Source organism: Bos indicus, chromosome X, assembly GCF_029378745.1.
Source record: "Bos indicus isolate NIAB-ARS_2022 breed Sahiwal x Tharparkar chromosome X, NIAB-ARS_B.indTharparkar_mat_pri_1.0, whole genome shotgun sequence".
Taxonomy (NCBI): domain Eukaryota; kingdom Metazoa; phylum Chordata; class Mammalia; order Artiodactyla; family Bovidae; genus Bos; species Bos indicus.
This window is the reverse complement of record NC_091789.1, coordinates 72,733,071-72,751,617: the sequence shown is the minus strand read 5'-3', so window position 1 is coordinate 72,751,617 and position 18,547 is coordinate 72,733,071. Positions and strand designations below refer to the sequence as shown.

At 36.3% G+C, this 18,547-nt stretch overlaps 1 protein-coding gene across 2 annotated transcripts in view; it reads right to left on the bottom strand.

Moving 5' to 3' along the window:
- Positions 1-18,547, bottom strand: part of POF1B (POF1B actin binding protein) — a 100,287-nt gene that overhangs the window by 41,836 nt on the left and 39,904 nt on the right. For both annotated transcript variants that reach the window (XM_070784807.1, XM_070784808.1), the window contains 2 exons: positions 12,292-12,393; positions 6,960-7,142 (listed from right to left, as the gene is read on the bottom strand). In XM_070784807.1, the coding sequence (XP_070640908.1) occupies positions 6,960-7,142; positions 12,292-12,393 (285 nt within the window). The remainder of the gene's footprint in view (positions 1-6,959; positions 7,143-12,291; positions 12,394-18,547) is intronic.

The window sequence follows — 18,547 nt, the reverse complement described above, 5'->3', positions numbered from 1 at the left end:
CGGGGTCGTGAAGAGTTGGACATGACTGAGCGACTTCACTTTCATTTTTCACTTTCATGCATTGGAGAAGGAAATGGCAACCCACTCCAGTATTCTTGCCTGGAGAATCCTAGGGATGGCGGAGCCTGGTGGGCTGCCTTCTATGGGGTTGCACAAAGTTGGACGCGACTGAAGTGACTTAGCAGCAGCAGCAGCAGAGTGTTGAAGGAGTTCACATAGTAAACTCAAATTGTGGTACCTGGACCAAGTAAACTTTGGATAACCATTGAACTTGGAAATGCAAATTGTCAAGTCTCACCAATCTTTATTTAAACAGGCCTGCCAACTGATTCTGGTGCACAATAAAATCTTACTTCCACTGCCCATTCTCAGTAGAAGGCAAGGCCACCTGCAGAGAATAAGAGAATAGCAGTGGGACCTGGAGTACAAAGAGGGTGGGAAAAGTAAGGATTAGATACTGAGGACCGTGATGGCAAAATAATTAGAATTAACTAAAAGGAGTTCCTAGCAACAGAAGGAGTCCAGCAAGATAGAGACAATATATATGAGATTAAATTAGCCTAGTTTGTGAACTTTAACACATGAAGCAGTCAAAATCTAGGGGCAAAGAAAGTGGACGGCAGTTTATCCAAAGTAAGGGATCAGTGAAGGTGAGGATTAATCAGAGAAGGCAACAACAATTTTAAGGTTTTCTAGCAAGAGCATTGTTGAATCAGCTGACAAGGGACACCAGCCTGGTTTGGAACTGAGAGTGAGAAAGCTTGCTAAGGGCAAGGTTCAATGGAAATTGGGGAGTAGGAGATGCAAGAAAGTGATGAGACATTCAGAATTCCAGATTAAACAGTTTCAAGTGATGAGGAGGTTTCAAGGAGTGGCCAAAGTCTATGAGAGTTGAAGATGTAGTAGAAATGAAGAAATTAACAGTGATGAAAAACCATGAGGGTAGAGCATAGGAAAGATCATATGGTGGTCTTTCATGGTGGTGAAGTTCTCACAGATGATTCCAGGGCAGGGGTTAGGCAAAAGTGGGAAGAAGCCTATAATCCTGCCAGTGAAACTGTTGAAGGATGGAAAGAGTGACTAGAAGATCAGTAGTAATGATAATATGAGCAATGAGGAGCGGTGTATATGGGTTGCAGGGTTTTAAAGAGAAGAAACGGTCGATCACTTAGTTGTATAAAATTGTACTGAGAAAAGAATCCAATAGATACATAGAAAACCAAACAAATGAAAAAACTTAGGGAATTATTAACACCAGCAAATAATAGTTGTACTAATAAAAATAGCAAAACAGTACACAAATTGGTTCAGCAGTGAATACTTTTTTCATAAGCAATAATAGAATAATATAAACATTGAATAATGATTTAGTCCCCCAAATGGCGATTTAACTATATTGAGATGATGAAAGGGATAGAAACAGGTAAATGGAGGGTTTATAGAACTAAATCCTTATGTATCAGAATTTCCAACAGATAATGTACAATATTTATGAATTAAAAAATAGCAGCATAGGTATATTCATACTACTTAGCTATATGAAGGTAAACACCAGAAGAAAAAAAGTTAAGGGTTGAAAATGGTTCTCTGGGGTCAGGCAGGCATGGAAAGAGTTGGGACAGGAAACTGCTGTTTGTTTTATGCCATTTAATACTATTTGAACTTTTAAGCTATCTATATGCATTGCTTTGATTAAAAAAAAAACAGTTTTAAGAGTAAAAAAAAAAAATTTGTTTGTCACAGAACAAGAGTTCAAAAGGGCACAAAAGCAAGAGGTAACAGGAGATAGACAAGGGTGGTGTTGGAGAAAAAAATGAGTCCAAAACAGACACCAGTTAAACTTGGGGACAGGATAGCAGTGAAGAGAATTTTACACAAAAGATGCTCATTTTCAATAATGAGATGAAGAAGGCAATAAAGATGGAGAAGGACTGGAGCCACATGTGACTGAGTGAGGGAACAGGCAGAACTGCTGAGTTTATTGAGCTAAGCAGCCCTAAGTTTCCATCATTAGTGAATGGCTTATGTTAAGTAAATATTGTAACAAGCTTCCTGGACACTTGGCAGAAACGGGAGAGAGAGTGGGATGAATTGAGAAAGTAGCATAAACATATATACACTACCATGTGTAAAACAGATAGCTGGTAAGAAGTTGCTGTTTCACACAGGAAGCCCAGCCAGGCAGTTCTGTGATGACCTAGAGGGGTGGGGTGGGGTGGGGTAGGGGAGGGAGGAGTCTCAAGAGGGAGGGGAATATAAGTATAATTATGGCAGAAACCAACACCACATTGTAAAGTAATTTTCCTCCAATTAAAAAATAAATTAAAAAGAAAGTACCTGACACTAAGATCTGTGCAGTCCTGATGTTGACAAAAATTAAATTTTTAAATGATAGAAGAAAGACATTAGAGGTTGGAGATTTTTTCTTTGGCAATAGCACTAAGTGAGCAGGACTCTTCCATTTACATCTTCCCATGACTCTAAAAATTTCCTTGGAAGTCTCAAGCCAAGTGCAAAAGAGTTGTGTGTACAATATATATAATTATTTGAGCCTTTCTTTAAGCACCACCTGTATGAAAACTTCTAAAACAAGTTCAACTGAGCTTTTTACTGTGGCTAACATATGTGGAATTATCTGTTCCTTGCTAATGGCAGGAAAATGATCACAGCACATTATTCTTAATGTCCTCGAGAAAGGAAATGTGATCAGTGATGTTCTGAATTTGAAACCAAAATGATAATGTTTCTAAGGAGAACCATGGAAAACATACAAAAATTAGTTTTATTTGAAATATTTTGAAGCCAGGTTTTTGGACACCTGATTTTTAAAAATATTTTAATGCTTCTTGGAAGATACTTTAAAGGTGATTTAGTCATGGAAAATAGATGGGGAAACAATGGAAACAGTGACAGACTTTATATTTTTGGGCTCCAAAATCACTGCAGATAGTGACTGCAGTCATGAAATTAAAAGACACTCGCTCCTTGGAAGAAAAGGTATGACCAACCTAGACAGTATATTACAAAGCAGAGACATTACTTTGCCAACAAAGGTCCTTTTAGTTAAAACTATGGCTTTTCCAGTAGTCATGTAAGGATGTGAGGTTTGGACTATAAAGAAAGCTGAGCACCAAAGAATTGATGCTTTTGAACTGCAGTGTTGAAGAAGACTCTTGAGAGTCCCTTGGACAGCCAGCCAGAGATCCAACCAATCCATCCTAAAGGAAATCAGTCCTGAATATTCATTCACTGGAAGGGCTGATGCTGAAGCTGAAACTCCAATACTTTGGCTACCTGATGCAAAAAACTGACTCACTTGAAAAGACCCTCATGCTGGGAAAGACTGAAGGTGGGAGGAGAAGGGGATGACAGAGGATGAGGTGGTTGAATGGCATCACCGACTCAATGGACATGAGTTTGAGTAAACTCTGGGAGTTGGTTATGGACAGGGAGGCCTGGCATGCTGCATTCCATGGGGTTGCAAAGAGTCAGACACAACTGAGAGACTGAACTGAACTGAAAACTATTACAATGGGAATCAATTTCCTATTGATGCTTTGAAGGATTTGGGGCCTCAGTATGAGGAGGGAAAGGTAAAGATTCAAACATTCATTTGAACATCTGCTATGTGCTTGGCACTGAGCTGGATACTTTACATATTTTATCTCATTTAATTCTATTGTAGATATACTGCACGTTAAGTGTGATTTTCCCTGTTTATAGATATGGAAACTGATGTTCAGCCCAGTTAAAGTCAATTACCTAGGATCACGCAGCTCAGCAGAATCAGGTTTTATAAACCCAAATAATTGTATTTAAAGTCTGTGTTCCTTGACCTCTGAATTGCAATTTAACTCTAAACACAAACTAAAAATGGGTCAACATTTAGTATAAGAAAAAAAGCCTAACTGACATCTGCTCTATTACTCTTCAAAGACTCTTCCACTCATGTGAAAGACTAACGTGTAAACACCAAAGACCTTAGGTGAGACAATTCATTTTCTGCCCTGCTTTGCCCATGGGATCTGCACAATCAGGTTACCCCATCCTCACTTTGACCAGAAATGGAGCCAATTCTATATTATCCACATAGGTGAAAATTACTAGCTTTGAGCTTCCTAGGGCTATTCTGTATATCATAGCATTACCATTGCTTTTGGATAAGATGCTTAATCCTATGATATTGTTCCCATCTCTGATAATTGTCCCTCACTTCAATCCTACTGTCATTATCTTAGCTTAAGTTTTACACTTTGTATGGTAAAAGATTATAATATCGTAATTATCCTACAATTAAAATAAATAAATTAATTAAAAACAAAACAAAAACAAGTTTTATACTTTGCTGAAATATCTTTTAATAATCTTCTCTCTGCAAATCCTTCTCTGTGGTATTTTTCATGTTGTAGACTTTATAGTTTATGAAGCACATCAAACATATTTTCATTTAGTCTTTACATCAACTCTGTGAGGTAGACATTACTAACAGAATTTTATGGATAAGGATATTTCTGAGAGATTTAATATTTATTAAGAACACACAGCTTGAAAAGGACATAGCTGGGACTTGAACTCAGATCTTCCTACCCTGAAGCTAGTCCACTTTCTGTTATAACACCAAAGCCTCTCCAGTGGCAGACTCTTAATCCATTGGCCTACTCATGTTTACATTATTGACCAAGGACTCTCCACACTGCTGACTCAACTTCCAGAAGGAACTCTCAGTAAGCTCTGGAGTCAGGCTAACTATGTACAAATCCTGGCTCTATCACATGCTAGCTATACAAAGCCTTTGCAAGTAAAAACTTCTGTGAACCTCAGTTTTCTTAACAATAAAGTCAATAATGATATCTTCTTCATTCTGAACACTGTGAAGATAAAACTAATCAATATTTCAATTTATCTTGCACAAAGCTTCTAGAATTAATCTAATCATAGCTATCAATATTTTCCTACTTAATAACCTTCAATCATTCTCCATTGCCTGCCAAATAAAGTTCAAAATTTTAAACTTAACCTTCAGAAATTCTCTGGTTGCCCAGTGATTATGATTCCATGCTTTCACAGCTGAAGGCCCAGGTTCAATCCCTGGTCAAGAAACTAAGATCATGCCACGGCAATGGCCTCATGATCTGGCCTTAATGTATCATTTTAATCTTACACTCTAATAGTCTTCATCCCATGTCTCCTTTGTCATACAAACCAAACCACTATTCCTGAAACCCCAAATGTACTTTCCAAAATATATCACTTTTTTCATGTGACTCCCTGTTCTTAGGATGTCCATGCCACACACCACCATACCACATATAGAAATTCTATTCACTCTTTAATACCCAGGCCAATCTCTTCTTCCTCAACAAAGCTTTCCTACATCTTCCAGCTGAAATTAATTTCTTCTTTCTTCTATTCCCAAAGCTCATTGCAGGTTCCTTTTATAACAGACATACTTTGCTTTGTATAATATTTTATATGTTTGCCACTTCCCCTTATTATACAATAAGTACCTAAGAGAAATGTGACAATGTCTTACTGATGTTTGTATTTTTCATAGTACCTGGTGTGAAGATTTAATGCTTACAAATAATAATTATTCCTGTAAACTAGTAATTACCATTTGTTAAGTACTTACTGTCAGCACTCAACAATCTTTAAGTGCTTAACATACAAGACATGATTTATTCTTACAATAACCCTGTAAGAAATGGATGATGAATCTTATGATGAGGAAACAGAAGCAAAGTAACATATTGAACTGATGAACTTTGACCTACAAAAATGAAAATTTCAAATAATTTAACCTAAAAAAATGTCTTTCTAATTGTCATTACTAACCCATTTAAGAAATTCAACATCATCTGGACCGTATTAGAGTAATTCTAAAGCCAGTATTTCCATACATGATATGATATTCAGGGAAAAAATAATTTTAGGCTTTATCAGTTGGAAAAAAAATGTGTTTTAAATCTTTCGTGGTTCTTTTTTGTTTGTTTTTACCAATATTGCCAAAGTGCATATCTCAAAGTTTCAGTGTTTAGAAATAACCTCATGCATATTTAATATAAAACAATCATATTCTTATATGGGCAGGGTCCTTTATTTTTTCTTATTATTTTTATTTTGTCTTTCAGTTGCATATGAGTTGCCTATGAGAGAGGTCAGTTGAGCAAGTTATTTTTTACTGGGAAAAAATATTAAAACATACAAATGATGATTTATTTCCCATAGTTCCAGTTATTATTGCTAGTTTTCCCAAGATTCAAGACCATCTTTTTTTCCGTTAACACCTATATAACAGATGTTTACAAGTTTCCAAAGTATTCAGAACATAAATTAGTCACTGATGATTGCATCCCAACAGATTTCTTCTTAGCAACTAAGTTTTAGTTTCTGTCTTGTTAATGAAACACACAATAAAATGTATGCCTATTATAACCTGAGTTAATATACCAAATTTGCAAAGAAAACATAAAAGTTACCAGCTTGTGAAATGTTACCATTACAATCATCTTAGAAATATCAACTCTAATTCATTTAAATATCATATCTCATGAAAATATTTAATGTTGTACAACTGTTTGTGAAATGTTTGTACCAGCTTGTGAAATGTTACCATTACAATCATCTTAGAAATATCAACTCTAATTCATTTAAATATCATATCTCATGAAAATATTTAATGTTGTACAACTGTTGAATCCATTCAGCTAGAAATTAGGTATTCATTTATCAGTTCCTAACTTCCCTCATAGATTTAACGTATTAACATACCTGAGTTATTTTGTGTTCTGAGAAGAGATGGAAAATTTTATTTTAAAAATGCCATAATAAAACACAAATCCCCATGGTATAACCCATCAATATTTTGATGAAAATTTAATGTGGGTATCTATACAGAAGTGTGAAAAGGGTTTAAGAGATTATTTCAATTTTACAAGGAATCATTTCATTAATCTTACCTGCTCATGTGTATGGTTTGAGCCACCATGACACAGTTCAATTCCAGTGTTTGTAGAAACTGAATCACTTCCTGTGATGGTTTGGATTTTCTGACTAGAATGGGATTGTTCACAGTGAGGAGAGTGGATGATCTGGGGCTGTTGAACAATGTGATGATTGCACTGAATCTGAGGATAGCTTTCCTAAAATACATACACAAGCCAAAAATATTTAGAATAAAAATTATTAATAAAAGAAAATCCATTTTAAAAAATTGAATGTGTTCTTTCACAAGATAAATTAAGCCCCAGGATTTATAGTTTTAATAAGTGATATATTAGTTTTCCAGTTATTCCATTGGAAAAAAGTTGTACTGAACTCTATTTTTATTTGATCAGGTGGCTGTGACAATCCAAATACTTACCTAAGTTGGCCATGGAATTGCATGTTTTGATTAAGTTAATATTCCAGTTACACTTAACACTAAAACTATAATGAATATTAATTTTAATTAATATTAATTAATAATTAATTAATTCAATATTCATGATTCAATAGGCACTTCAGGATCTAATTGCATAATACTATAATACTGAAGATATTGATGGATATAAATTAGAAAATAATATATTGTAGTGACTTTCAATGTCAGAAGCATAATAGAATCACAGTGGGGGCAAGTGAAATTCTTATGCTTATGAAAATCAAGCATAAATTAAGAAAAAAGATTGGAAAACAGTAACTGAACCTTCATATCCAGAAAACATAGATTCTAACTCTGATTCTACCATTAACTCTGTGATCTTGAGAAACTGTACACACATTTTTATAAGCCTCAGTTTCCTCATGTGTAAAGGGGAGATAGTATGTACCTCATTGGGTTGCTGTGAGGAGTAAATTAACTAATGTTTGCAGAGTGCCAAGTATAAAGTAGGTGGGAATTAACATTTATTATTATCATTATCAAATTTTATCATTGTCATCATCATCATCATCAACTTAATCATCAATCACCCCATTAGTTTTGCAGGTAAAAAAAAAAAAAAATGACCATGAGGTCCAGAGAGGTAGGATAATTTACTTATGATGATATAATTAGTGGCAAAATTGGGTCTGGAACTTATGACTTCTTGCTCAGAGTTCTTTCAGACCATTAGACTGAATTTGTACTGTCTTCAAAGTATTTTGGAACTTGTTTTAAACTAAATCTTTGTTATCTGTTTGCTTATTTACTGTGATTTTGTTTCTGATAAGTGTTGAGCACAGAATAAGAAAAGATATTTGGTTATTTTAGTTTTGAAGATTTCAGGTATGTTTGAATTTTCTATGTTATTTTGTTCTATTCTATTTTGGAAACAGATACCTGAAAACCAGTTTTCAAAAAACTTTCACCCAAAGAAAAAATGCTCTGTTTGAATCATAATGCTACATTCATGCACATACAATTAACTTTGAAAGTATAAATTCAATGCTCTATTTCCTTTTGACTGTGAAAAGGTGACCTATGTTAATGAAATAAGGCACTTCAAATTTTAAAATTTTTATATGGAACAATTTTCAAACTGTATTAATTGAAGAAACAATATGCATAAGAATGAATATAGTATACTCCTTGTGTATATTTTTAATGTACACACATGTATACTTACAAACATATACAACTGCTTTTAAATACATGCATGAAACAAAAACACATTAAGAATGACTGCTTCTGGGAAGAGGAACTGAGGGAAAAGAGGATCAGGACAGAGAGGATTTTTTGCACTATATATATTTTCTCTTTTTGCACTTTTTTTGTACCTTTTATATTTTTATGCTTTGAAATTTTATCATGTTTACAAATATCTTTTCATGTATATAAAATATTTTGGAAAAAATATGTATTAAGAAACACATTTTACAAGTAGGAACTGCCTTGTTAAACATATAAATACAGGTCACAGAATCAGTTCATAGAATCATTTTCTTCAAGCTGTTTTCAAATAGAATCTTCTTTACAAATATACTAGCACTAAGATCTCTACAGTTTAGAAGTCTGACTGTGTATTATCTAGCTTTTGTACAAATTTTTGGTATGAAAATTTTGTTCTTTTATGTTACAAAATACCTTTATACACTAGATTAGGAAAAGTCAGGGTGATAGTTGGAGAAAAATTTCACCCAGTGAGGAGCTAGTACATTACTGAAATAAAATTCCTCCTGGTGGGGGGAGGGGATGGAAATGTGTCCTTTAACAGATGAGGAAAAACTTTGAAATGACAGTAAAGAAAACAAAACCCATTTCTCAACCATCTTTCCTTATTAATGTATCAGTTGACTCTTGAATGGAATGCTGACAGTCTCTCCATCTGAGATGTCTTGTGGTTTTCCTAAACCTATTTGGCCTGTGAACCACTACCTGGTACCACTGAAGTCTTAGCAGGTTTTCAGTTTTCAGTCCTCATATCTGACTGCTAAAATTATTTTTCCGAAGCAAGATATTCATGTTTCTCATACTTTTGTGACATATCACAAGCTGAGTTTTTAATGTACAAAAGTTCAAACATTTCTGATTTACCATATATCTTACCATATATTTCTCTTCTTTGCTTAAGAAAAAAATACACAGAGTACAATTTATAGACTTCCCTTGTGGCTCTGATGGTAAAGAATCTGCCTGCAATGCAGGAGACCCAGGTTTGATTCATATGAATTGGATAATTATCTTGCCACTGGCATTACTTTACCATCCTATTATAAAGACCTCTTTTTTGGACAGGTTCCATCTTCTAAAAGCTAGTCCTATTTGAATTAGTCTCATGATGACATTGGCTTCCCTGATAGCTCAGTTTGGTAAAGAATCCACCTGCAATACAGAAGACTCCAGTTCAATTCCTGGATTGGGAAGATCCCCTGGAGAAGGGAAAGGCTACCTACTCCAGTATTCTGGCCTGGAGAATTCCATGGACTGTATAGTCCATGGGGTTGCAAAGAGTCCAACATGACTGAGTGACTTTCACTTCATTTCACTTCAAGATGGCATTAAGCAGATTCATCCAGACTCTAGCTTTATCCAGTTCATCCCATTATGTTTCTGTCACTGAGGAAACTAAGCTAGGTCAGAGCAATTGTATTTTCATATGCATGGTTCCTTTTTACCTTAGGCAGTCTCCTATGGCAGTTCCAAAACTCCCAAATCATTTAAGTCATTAATAAGAATAGTGGACATATAAAAGTAAATAGTCAAGTTAATAGTAATTTAGCTATTGATATTATAGTAACTAGCAGCAATGTTCACTGAACACATCTTTAATTGTTCCAGATATGTAGCAATAATAATGTACAGGATATTCAATATTTTTTCTAGGGCCAAGATTTAGAAAAGCTGTATATTCTTTTTGAAACAAGAAGTTGGAAGCAGTGTGAAATGATGTATCTCAGAAATTCCTTACTGTATCTTGCATCGAACCTGGGGAGGGAGGTGGGAGGGGGGTTCAGGATTGGGAACACGTGTACACCTGTGGCGGATTCATGTTGATGTATGGCAAAACCAATACAATATTGTAAAGTAATTAGCCTCTAATTAAAATAAATAAATTTAAATTAAAAAAAAAAAACAAATTCCTTACTATTTAAAATTGTCAAGCTTACTGTTTTGGGAGTTCAGTTAGATAAAGAATAGATGTTATAACCCAGTAGCTTAAAGAAAGTGTCTTTTGAAAAACTGACATTTCATGAAATGTTTCTGTTTTGTCTCATAATATACAGAAACTGGAAAATATGTGTTTAATATATACTATACTAAGTCCTTCAGACTATATCCAATTTTTGAAGCAGACCAGAATCTTAAAGATTTGGATGTTTATGATTCTGAGAGCTTACTCTATTTCATTATTACTGGGTATCAAATGAATAAATAATATATTAGTTCCAATGAACTGGGTAACAACTGCCCCTAAATGATAATAAAAACAAAATATGTTCTCATGCCAAGAAAAATGAAAAAGGAGAATTTAGTATATTGTAATGTTTCATTTGTATATGAGAAAAAAATGATTTTGTCATCAAAATTCATTTGATAATATTTAACTACCTGTTATGGGTTGAATTGTACCTCCCCCCAAAAAATCGTTTAAGTCCTAACTCCCAGTACTCCCAGTACTTCAGAATGTGAACTTACTTGGAAACAGGGTCTTTACAGAAGTAATCAAGTTAAAATGAGGTTATTAGAATAAGTCCTAATCAAGCATGACTGGTGTCCTCATGAAAAGGGGAAATTTGGACACAGAGACAAACATACACAGAGGGAAAACCACATGAAGACACACAGGGAGGATGCTATGTGACAATGGAGAATTAAAATTATGCATTTACAAGCCTGAGGCCAAAGAAATGGCCTCCTCTTAGGAATGGCGACAGAGGTTCCTACAAAGACAGTAAAAGTTGCATTTTGCTTTGCAAGTTAACTTTTTGGAGGAAACTGAACTTAAGCAAATATGCATTCTCCAAGCTTGAAACTAGGAGATAGGAAGGGAAGAGTTCCTTCCATAGAGGTTTTAGAGGAATCATGGCCCTTCCAATGTGGTTATTTCATAGTTTTGGTCTCCAGAACTGTGAGACAATAAATTTCTGTTGTTTCAAGCCACTCAGATTGCAGTACTTTGCTACCAAAGGCCTAAGAAGCTATTGCACTAACCTAGTTCAAGAGATAAATCCCAGGCTTTGTCTGGCCTGAGCATGGTTGTACCCATTGAGCAGGTCAATGTGAAACCTCTACTGGTTTCAGTAACAACTCTGTTTTAAGGATGGAAGGGCACAAGGAGGGAGGAGCTCTAAATGCCATGGAATTACTATCACCCTGTTGTAGTTTTCTACTCTGTACTTGGTCTCAGTTAAGATTAATGGAATTTCAAAAACCTGACTTCAAGCTTTCATTTTCTAGATCTTTTACAGTATACAGTATTTTCCCATCTGTTCATAGTGTTCATTTAGAAATTCATTTCATATTAAGTTAATTAAGAAAAAATTACAATGTTTTAAATTATTATTTTTGTGAGCCTAGTTTAAAAGAAATGTACAAAACACTGAGATATCTATATTAAGTTCAGATTCTACCATTAATTTTTTCCATGACTGGGCATGTCTTCATTTCAGTTTCTCTTTTAGTAAAATGGGGACAATACTTTAAATGAAGAAATGGAAATGAAATCGTTAAGGATGATATGAAGGGCTGTAAATATAAAGAAGTATTATTATGACTAATAGTGGTCTCACCTGGCACTTGAAAATTGAATGTCATTTTAACTCTATTAAAATATTTATAATTCAAAAGTACACACTTATAAAATAAGCCTTAAAACAAATTTCACATACCTGATCCATATTTAGCTTCTCCACTTTTCTTATGGTTTTTTCATAAATAACATTATTTCCTGGAAAGAAATGGCCTCCTCTTAGGAATGGCGACAGAGGTTCCTACAAAGACAGTAAAAGTTGCATTTTGCTTTGTAGGTTAACTTTCGGAAGAAACTGAACTTAAGCAAATATGCATTCTCCAATAAACACCAAGGTAGTGGCAGATGTTAGGAAAAAAGGAAATCACATCCCAATAAGGTTCTGAGAAATATAAGGATGTAGTAATAAAAATAATATATTTTCTCAAACAGAATAATCTGTATTTCCCACTACATTTTACTAGGCCTAACAGTGTTTGGGGGAAGTTGGAAAGGGGTGGGAAAGATTTTTTTTCTGTTTCTAAGCCGAAATATAATGTTTCCTATGGAGGTAGACAGGCATGAGGTCAACCACATCTAAACTGGGTTTACTGGAAAGTTTCTTTTGATGTGAAACTATCTTTGGGGAAATGCAAAATAAACATAATTTAGCACCACTGAGCCTATATTAAAGTTTTTTTTTTTTTTTTTGAAATTCAATCTGGGTGCCCTTGAAATGAAGTGTAGTGTACAATTCTTTCTTATGATTATAATATGTCAGGCAATGGAACAAAGGCTGGTGACATGTCCAAGACCTGAAAGAAACCAGGGAAGGGCTAATAAGAATCAGACCAGGAGTCCAAAATAATTGTAATGTGTACTATACTCTTCTCTTTTCTTTTGGCTTTCATTACTTTTCACTTATATGGGGCTGGGGGGTGGGGGGTGGGTATGGTTATTTTGTTACAAACAAAAAATTGCATTCTTTTTTTTTTGCAATACAGAGGAACAGTATAGAAGGGGATTGGCTAAACCCATTACCAGTTAATGTGTTTAGGACCATTTCGAAATCAACAAAATATGACAGCATTTTTGTGGTCAGCTATTTAAAAAAAATTTAGAACAATTGAACTAAAATACTGGTTGTTCTGGTTATTAGAAGGCAAGGCACTCTTGAACCCACAATATATATTTCTTGTATTCAAGTTTGGATAAAGAGTGCTCTATCTAAATGTTCCTGAGATACTTTGGTAAAACAAACATATAAGTGATTCATTTTGGCTAACTAATAAATTATTAAATCTAAAAATGGATATTATTAAATAAAAAATGGATATGGTCTGTCACAGCTGGCGCAGGAAGGCCTAGAGGAGCTACTCCACGTTCAAGGTCAGGAGCGGGGACTGTGAGGAGATACCCCTTGTCCAAGGTAAGGACCAGCAGCTGTGCTTTGCTGGAGCAGCTGTGAAGAGATACCCCACTTCCAAGGTAAGAGAAACCCAAGTAAGACAGTAGGTGTTGCGAGAGGCATCAGAGGGCAGACACACAAACCATAATCACAGAAAACTAGTCAATCTAATCACATGGACCACAGCCTTGTCTAACACAATGAAACTAAGCAATGCCATGTGGGGCCACCCAAGACGGGCAGGTCATGGTGGAGAGGTATGACAGAATGTGGTCCACTGGAGAAGGGAATGGCAAACCATTTCAGTATTCTTGCCTTGAGAACCCCATGAACAGTATGAAAAGGCAGTATGATAGGATACTGAAGAGGAACTCCCCAGGTCAGTAGGTGCCCAATATGTTACTGGAGATCAGTGGAGAAATAACTCCAGAAAGAATGAAGGGATGGAGCCAAAGCAAAAACAATACCCTGTTGTGGATGTGACTGGTGATAGAAGCGGGGTCTGATGCTGTAAAGAGCAATATTGCATAGGAACCTGGAATGTTAGATCCATGAATCAAGGCAAACTGGAAGTAGTCAAACAGGAGATGGCAAGAGTGAACATCAACATTATAGGAATCAGCAAACTAAAAGGGACTGGAATGGGTGACTTTAACTCAGATGACCATTGTATCAACTACTGTGGGCAGGAATCCGTTAGAAGAAATGGAGTAGGCATCATGGTCAACAAAAGAGTCCAAAATGCGGTACTTGGATGCAATCTCAAAAATGACAGAATGATCTCTGTTCGTTTCCAAGGCAAACCATTCAATATCACAGTAATCCAAGTCTATGCCCCAACCAGTAATGCTGAAGAAGCTGAAGATGAACGGTTCTATAAAGACCTACAAGACTTTTTAGAACTAACACCCAAAAAAGATGTCCTTTTCTTTATAGGGGACTGGAATGCAAAAGCAGGAAGTCAAGAAACACCTGGGGTAACAAGCAAATTTAGCCTTGGAATATAGAATGAAGCAGGGAAATGGCTAATAGAGTTTTGCCAAGAGAATGCACTGGTCATAGCAAAAACCCTCTTCCAACAACACAAGAGAAGACTCAACACATGAACATCACCAGATGGTCAACACCAAAATCAGATTGATTATATTCTTTGCAGCCAAAGATGGAGAAGCTCTATGCAATCAGCAAAAACAAGACCGGGAGCTGACTGTGGCTCAGATCATGAACTCCTTATTGCCAAAGTTAGACTTAAATTGAAGAAAGTAGGGAAAACCACTAGACCATTCAGGTATGACCTAAATCAAATCCCTTATGATTATACAGTGGAAGTGAGAAATAGATTTAAGGGACTAGATCTGATAGATAGAGTGCCTGATGAACTATGGATGGAGGTTCGTGACATTGTACAGGAGACAGGGATCAAGACCATCCCCATGGAAAAGAAATGCAAAAAAGCAAAATGGCTGTCTGGGGAGGCCTTACAAATAGCTGTGGAAAGAAGAGAAGTGAAAAGCAAAGGAGAAAAGGAAAGATATAAGCATCTGAGTGCAGAGTTCCAAAGAATAGCAAGAAGAGATAAGAAAGCCTCAGCGATCAATGCAAGAAATAAAGGAAAACAATAGAATGGGAAATACTAGAGATCTCTTCAAGAAAATTAGAGATACAAAGCGAAAAGTTCATGCAAAGATGGGCTCAATAAAGGACAGAAATGGTATGGACCTAACAGAAGCAGAAAATATTAAGAAGAGGTGGCAAGAATACACAGAAGAACTGTACAAAAAAGATCCTCATGACCAAGATAATCACAATGGTGTGATCACTCACCTAGAGTCAGACATACTGGAATGTTAAGTCAAGTGGGCCTTAGAAAGCGTCACTACGAACAAAGCTAGTGGAGATGATGGAATCCCAGTTGAGCTATTTCAAATCCTGAAAGATGATGCTGTGAAAGTGCTGCACTCAATATGCCAGGAAATTTGGAAAACTCAGCAGTGGCCACAGGACTGGAAAAGGTCAGTTTTCATTCCAATTCCAAAGAAAGACAATGCCAAAGAATGCTCAAACTACCACACAATTGCACTCATCTCACATGCTAGTAAAGTAATGCTCAAAATTCTCCAAGCCAGGCTTCAGCAATATGTGAACCATGAACTTCCTGATGTTCAAGCTGGTTTTAGAAAAGGCAGAGGAACCAGAGATCAAATTGCCAACATCTGCTGGATCATGGAGAAAGCAAGAGAGTTCCAGGAAAACATCTATTTCTGCTTTATTGACTATGCCAAAGCCTTTGACTGTGTGGACCACAATAAACTGTTGAAAATTCTGAAAGACAGGGGAGTACCAGACTACCTGACCTGCCTCTTGAAAAACCTATATACAGATCAGGAAGCAACAGTTAGAATTGGACATGGAACAACAGACTGGTTCCAAATAGGAAAAGGAGTATGTCAAGGCTGTATATTGTCACTCTGCTTATTTAACTGATATGCAGAGTACATCATGAGAAACGCTGGGCTGGAGGAAGCACAAGCTGGAATCAAGATTGCTGGGAGAAATATCAGTAACCTCAAATATGCAGATGACACCACTCTTATGGCAGAAAGTGAAGAGGAACTAAAAAGCCTCTTGATGAAAGTGAAAGAGGAGAGTGAAAAAGTTGGCTTATAGCTTAACATTCAGAAAACTAAGATCATGGCATCTGGTCCCATCACTTCATGGCAAATAGATGGGGAAACAGTGGAAACAGTGTCAGACTTTATTTTGGGGGGGTCCAAAATCACTGCAAATAGTGATTGCAGCCATGAAATTAAAAGATGCTTTCTCCTTGGAAGGAAAGTTATGATCAACCTAGATAGCATATTCAAAAGCAGAGACATTACTTTGCCAACAAAGATCTGTCTAGTCAAGGCTTTGGTTTTTCCTGTGGTCATGTATGGATGTGAGATTTGGACTGTAAAGAAAGATGAGCACCAAAGAATTGATGCTTTTGAGCTGTGGTGTTGGAGAAGACTCTTGAGAGTCCCTTGGACTGCAAGGAGATCCAACCAGTCCATCCTAAAGGAGATCAGCCCTGGGATTTCTTTGGAAGGAATGATGCTAAAGCTGAAACTCCAGTACTTTGGCCACCTCATGCGAAGAGTTGACTCATTGGAAAAGACTCTGATGCTGGGAGGGATTGGGGGCAGGAGCAGAAGGGGACGACAGAGTATGAGATGGCTGGATAGCATAACTGACTCAATGGACATGAGTTTGGGTGAACTCCAGGATTTGGTGATGGACAGGGAGGCCAGGCGTGCTGCAATTCATGAGGTCGCAAAGAGTCGGACACAAATTAGTGACTGAACTGAACTGAACTGAACTGAAAAATGGATATTTTTTTTTAAATTACCCTAGGAACTATTTTGTGTTTGTTTTTGTAAAAAAAAAAAATCCTCTTTGGTGATACACATAACACATGTTTACATTCATGTAACACGTTTCAGAGCTTACTATGCGCAACATAGTTTTCTAAGTATTATAAGGAATGAATCAAAGTTAGATTATTATTAGGAGGACTGAATATTGATCAGGGTTCAAACTGTAGCCAGCAGCCTATATTTATAATAGGCTTTCCTGGTGGCTCAGATGGTAAAGAATCTGCCTGTAATGCAGGAGACCCAGATTTGATCTCTGGGTTGGGGATATCCCCGGGAGAAAAGAATGACAACCCACTCCAGCATTCCTGCCTAGTGATTCCCATGGAGCCTGGCGGGCGACAGTCCATGGAGGTGCAAAGAGTCAGACACGACAGAAGCAACTTAGAATGCATGCATGCAAGCTAAAAATGATATTTATATTTTAAACGACTATGAGTAAAAGGAAAGAAGACCAAGACCCTCTGTGGGCAACAAAGCCTGGAATACATACTATATGGCCTTTTATAGGAAAAGTTTGCTAATCCCTGGTCTAGATAATATGTGAACACAAATATTTATAATACAAGGTAAAAAGAGACAAGTGACAATAAAAAGTACAGAGAAATAATATGGGATGGAATTCAGGAGAAGAAAAATCAAGTTGCATCTGGTAACATTCGGGGTGGTTACTTGTCTCAGAAAGCATTTGAGAGAAGGTTTAGGTGGGCTTTGAATATAAGGAGATGAAAGAAAATGGTATTTGAAATGGAGACAATAGAATAAGTCAGGACATCAAGGTTGGAAAAGTGTAAATTTAAATGTAGGGGATATACTTGGCAGATGGAGCATGGTTCTGTAGACAGTGAGATACCTTTGCATGCTTTTAAACAGGGCTGTGATTTGAACTGGAGAAGGAAATGGCAATCCACTCCAGTATTCTTGCCTGCAGAATCCCAGGGACAGAGGAGCCTATTGGGCTGCCGTCTATGGGATGGCACAGAGTCGGACATAAGTCCACTTTAGAAACCGTAATCGGTAAATGGAAATAAAACAGATAAAGAGACCAATTAGAAAATTATCCTACATAATTAAGTACAGTACTTTTCAACTATGACTCTGAGATCTTGAACCTGAGGAATCTACTATATGGCCAACAGTCTCAACAACAACAACAACAACAAAACAGTAAAAGTGGAGACACATGGAGTTTTATGTGCTCCAGGTAAGAATCTAGGTCTGATTCACGTTTGTATTCCTCATATGTGCATGCATGCTAAGTCGCTTCAGTCCTGTCCAATTCTCCAGGTAAGAGTACTGGAGTGGGTTGCCATGCATGCCCTCTTCCAGGGGACCTTCCCAACTTAGGGATCAAACCTGTGTTTCCTGCATTGTAGGCAGATTCTTTACTTCTGAGCCACAGGGGAAGCCCAAACACACGTTAACTTACTGCAAATAACTAGTAAAAAGACTTTTTTACACCACACAGTTGAAAACACATGTCTGGAAATGGGTGGGGATTTCATGACTACTGTTCTAGATTTCAGAATCATATGTATAGAAGTTGTAGTTAAAACCATGCAATTGCTGAGAAGGCAAAAGAATATCAGGGACAT